The sequence below is a fragment of the Rutidosis leptorrhynchoides genome, chromosome 3 (genome assembly GCF_046630445.1).
Source record: "Rutidosis leptorrhynchoides isolate AG116_Rl617_1_P2 chromosome 3, CSIRO_AGI_Rlap_v1, whole genome shotgun sequence".
Taxonomy (NCBI): Eukaryota; Viridiplantae; Streptophyta; class Magnoliopsida; order Asterales; family Asteraceae; genus Rutidosis; species Rutidosis leptorrhynchoides.
This window is the reverse complement of record NC_092335.1, coordinates 572,301,873-572,306,828: the sequence shown is the minus strand read 5'-3', so window position 1 is coordinate 572,306,828 and position 4,956 is coordinate 572,301,873. Positions and strand designations below refer to the sequence as shown.

General features: G+C 34.7%; 1 protein-coding gene across 1 annotated transcript; it reads left to right on the top strand.

Annotated features, from left to right (window-relative positions):
* The first annotated feature begins 3,210 nt into the window (after positions 1–3,210).
* On the top strand, positions 3,211–4,083 carry LOC139898658 (VQ motif-containing protein 25-like). Its single transcript, XM_071881414.1, has one exon. The coding sequence runs from the start codon at positions 3,269–3,271 to the stop codon at positions 3,767–3,769; it is 501 nt and encodes a 166-aa protein (XP_071737515.1). The 5' UTR covers positions 3,211–3,268; the 3' UTR covers positions 3,770–4,083.
* Positions 4,084–4,956: the final 873 nt, after the last annotated feature.

The window sequence follows — 4,956 nt, the reverse complement described above, 5'->3', positions numbered from 1 at the left end:
TAGTCCGTTGCGTCGAGCGTTAAGAGTTGACTCTGGTCCCGGTTCCGGTTTTTCGAACGTCCTCGCGTACAATTTAATATCTTGTACTTTGCGTTTTGAATCTTGTACTCTTGTGATTTTGAGACGTTTCTTATCAATAATTGGAACCTTTTTGATTGTCTTTTGTTCTTTTGAGCTTTTTGGTCGTTTGCGTCTTCAAATCGTCGAATCTGTCTTTTGTCTTCACCTTTTATTATTTAAACGAATATCACTTGTAAATAGAACAATTGCAACTAAAAGCTTGTCTTTCTTGAGGAATAATGCTATGAAATATATGTTCGTTTTTAGCATTATCAGTGGTAAACATCTGAGGCTGATGAGACCGTTGGATCTTGAGATATGATTTTTCGAATCTGGGCAGTTTTCAGGGTGAACTTTTATCAAGTTTGATGACGTGAGCGCGAGATGGTTTTATCTCGGAAACTTCGAGCGATACGATTCATGTGTTTCAGAGATGTGGGTTTGTTATGGGAGCTTGGGATGGTGTTTATTCTCTCGGGTTAGAGCGTTTAGGTAACGAACAATATGCATCAGTTGAAAGTCGATAGTGGGAGTATCGAGAAAGTTTGGTGCTTACGGTTAGGAAACGGGATGGCCAATGGTATTTAGTCAATATTCCAGTGATTATGGAATATGCGAGCGGATTATAGTTCCTCGTCACTAAGGAAATTGATTGTCGAAGGGTGTCGGATAGAACGCGTTTGATGGTTGCTCGGGTTTGGTTGATGTTTCAACAAAGGGAGCGATTTATTCATTGAGGGTGATCAATTAGAAGTCCTTAGGTGATGGAAGAGGGTCAGATAATCGTGTAAGTCCTGGAAGTTGAGCTTTCTAGGATTGTTGAGAGTGTCGGGAACTAGATGTGAGTTTGGTAACCGACGGAAGTTATCGAGCTAGTGGGAGTTAGTCAACTAGTAGAGTGATGGAGATGATTACGCGACTTGTTTCTCCATTGTTCTCAAATTTAGCGTGTTGATTCTGGTAACAGTAGGGCTTCGACTACTTGTTTTACTCTCCGATGGCAAAAATATTTTGCGACTGACCAGTTGTACGAACCAAGTTTCTTCTCGAGTAGCCGTAATTTAATTCTTGCTCGTACAGTGGGAGTGTGCTTGGTTTTGTAGAATTCATAGCTATGAGGAGTTCAGTGTACCAGCGAGAAAGTGGAAAGTTAAAATAAGATGGTAGACTTCAAGGTGTGATTGCGTTCTCACCGGAGCCTTGATAAAGAGTCTACGAGGGGGTCTGTTAGATTTTCTGATTGCCGGGAAGGAAAATCATAGATAGACATTGAAAACATGTACGAGGGTGATCTTTGACATGTGGGTTCAGGATTGGACATGTCTAGATTGATCAATAAGGCGGTGTTTGTCTCATGAAAGAATCTTATAATTGAAGAGTCGCATACTTCAATTGGTCTTCTGAGGTATGAAGATGATATTTGTGTTAGAAGATGGTGGTGCAGAAACCGAGATGACCCAACATAGTAACTAAGAGATTGGATCATCGCTCAGCGGTGTTTTTGGTGTCGGAAGAATTCACTTGCTCGTAGTTTAATGAGTGAAGTGTGACGTGATTCGGGTGTCTCATCCGGCGGTATCAAAAGAAGTTGGTAATCGGATAATTTGGAGTTATTGTGGGTGTTAAAGGAACATAGTTGACGGGTTGGCGAAGGTTGTTTAATGTATCCTTCGAGTGGTAGATTGTTAGATGGCGAAGAAGAATCAAATAAAGGAACAAGTGATGCTGATGCTGACTTCGCGAACGCGAGAAAAACAAAGGAGAAGACTCGCGATCGCGAGTTTAGTGTTGATCGTCCAGAAGTTTATAGATTAAGAATACTTGTTTCTAAAGTTGTTTCCTTGTTTTTTTTTTTTTTACCTATATATGTAACCCATAACAATGTGCATGAAAATTATAGTGAAAAATCTCTGGTTTGCGCCCGTAGAGTAAACTCTTCTTCGTGTTTTGGAGTTGGGATATAACCATGTTAAGTCTCGTGTCATTTATATTTATTGTTATATGCTTTATTATTCGTTTATCATTCGTGGATGAGTGATTGGTTTAAATCAGCTGTCTTAATCTTATTGGGGCCTTCCGAATTCCTAATAATCAGGACTCTAACCATTAATTAAGTTAAGCTATATATTATTTTAAAGAAACTTATAACTCGGTTAATAATGTAAACAAGTATTATTACCTTATAATACTAATTGAAGACCAGATTTTGGTCGTATGCTTACCATGAAACGACACATATAAAAATTACATCTTCACCCCCTCATCAATAACCCAAAATACAATTCTTTCCTCCAAAAATAAGGGTGCACATTGCAATATTACTATTTTATTAAAAAAACTTAAACGAACTCTACCCAGATTTTTAATCGGCCGTATCTTCCAGCTCGCCTCGATTTACATTTTTCCGACGTCATCGTTCAACTCGAAATAATTTTACGAACACAACGAAACTAACTACACGCGAAACGGATGCTTTTTAAAATATGCTAAATACTTGAGCTAAACTTTTAACGAGCCGTATATTCCTGCTCGCGAGTTAAATTTCGAGGTCACCGTTCAACTCGAAATATTTTTACAAACACAACGTAACTAACTATAAGCAAAACGGACGTTTTTTAAAAACGTTAAATATTATGGACTATCATTCATACATATATATACACGTATAATAAACAACTTAAACTAACAATATCATATCGATGGTTCCGTCCCCTTTTTACACGATTTTCGCTTCGTTAAAAACACGCAAACCGTTAGGTATATATGTACTAACCGCAACGCGTTCGGATTCTGTAAATACATAACGCTACGTTAAACATGAGTATCCAACCCGCAAGGTCCCGCAGCAACGCGCGGACCAATTTTTTTTTCTAGTTTTATATTTTATATATATATATATATATATATATATTATAATTGTATAATTATATAATTATATTATATGATATATGATTATATTAATTTGAAAAGCTTTATTTTGGATACATATGATATATTTTGTGTGCCGGTCACTCTCTGTACAGCTTGTTTTACATTTTAAATCTTCCCAATTGTCATCTCTTTTATTTAAAATATCTTTAAATTCCTTCATCATTTAATAATAAAGCCTATAAAACTCCTTGACATATTCTTCCATTTTCCTTCCTCTAAACAACAACTTACACCAGCCCCATCTTCTTTCCATTCTCTAATAACACAGAAAACCACAATGTGTACAATGGAAAACATGATGATCAACAACAAACAAACATGTTCTACAACCACAAAACCACTCACCATGCACAAAGACTCTCACATAATCTCCAAAATCAAGCCAAAAATTCGCATAATTCACATATTTGCACCCGAAATAATCAAAACCGACGTGGCAAATTTCCGGGAATTGGTTCAAAGGCTCACAGGAAAACCAAATGAAAAGAAGAAATTGAAAACAAGAAAAGAATCTCATAAAAGATCGACTTTTTCCCAAGGCGTGTTGGAGGTTAGGGAGAAGATCAAAGGGGAAGAAGAGATTTGGGTTGGAGCGAATTCGGGTGGCGGGTTTTTAGGCGGGTTTGGTGATCTTGATGGGTTCATGCAAGAATTTAGCAACCATAATAACAACGGGTTTGCACCAAATTTACCAAATCTTGATACACCCACTTTGGTTAATTCTCATTTGGAGTTTACTTTTGGGGAAAGATCATTGAATTTACCAACCTACAGCTAATTTATTGCTTTCTAAATTTCTGTTGGGTTGATTTTAGGTTTATATAATCTAGTTATGATTCAATTATTACCAATTGATTTGATTAATTATTTGTGTGCCTGGTCATTAAATTCCCAAAAATCTTGTTTTTTTTACCCTTTGGTTGAATCATGTAGTAAACAAATGAAGTACATGAGAAGAGTGTCCAAACAGGTGGTGGCCCTGAAGAAGAAAAGTCTTTTGAATTGTTAGTTTTTGGATTTAAGACTTGTTTCTAACAAGGTTGTGTATAATGCTAATTGCTTTGGTTGATATTTAATTTTGTGGAAGTTGTTGTGTCATTATCAAGTTCCATGTGTAGGTGGTACAAGTAATGAAAATATTTTGGATAAGAATTGGAAATTAACTATATTTGAAAAGTTAAAACATGACAATTATTATAAATTACTACTTTGTTTAGTCTAGATAATTTTCAAGTTAGTCTTGATGTGTTATGCAATGTCACATAGTGTATAATGCTAATTGCTTTGGTTGATATTTAATTTTGTGGAAGTTGTTGTGTCATTATCAAGTTCCATGTGTAGGTGGTACAAGTAATGAAAATATTTTGGATAAGAATTGGAAATTAACTATATTTGAAAAGTTAAAACATGACAGTTATTATAAATTACTACTTTTTTTAGTCTATATAATTTTCAAGTTAGTCTTGGTGTGTTATGCAATGTCACATAATATACAAGATCAAAGTCTATAAAAGTCAAATGTGATCAAAACATCGGTTGTACAATATAGTAGCCATGTAAAATGGATTTTGATTTTTTAACTAAACAGTAATATTATTAAAGTCTTTTATAAAATACGTATAACCGTATTTGACAAACACGGTTTAATCTATTTCATCACAAACCAGACTTTTCAAAGTCAGTTTGTGTGAGATCTTTATAGGAGTGATAAACCGAGTTTCTGAAACTCTATTTTAGGTACTTATTCTAACAAGTTGCTGAAACTAGTTTAGGTAAGTATAGTTTAAACAAATAATTCAAACCCTAACAATTGTACCTATTTTTTTTTTTTTTTTTTTTTATGTTTTGAATGCTTAAAACTCAATTATGCTATTTATTGTTTTGTAACATATCTCAAACACTACAACAACATATGCTCAACAACTACAATTGCAGAAAGAATTTTCAAAACATTTAAAAACAAAA

Bases quoted from the DNA above. Each gene is read 5' to 3' on its own strand.
- LOC139898658 (XM_071881414.1), top strand. From the start codon at position 3,269: ATGTGTACAATGGAAAACATGATGATCAACAACAAACAAACATGTTCT.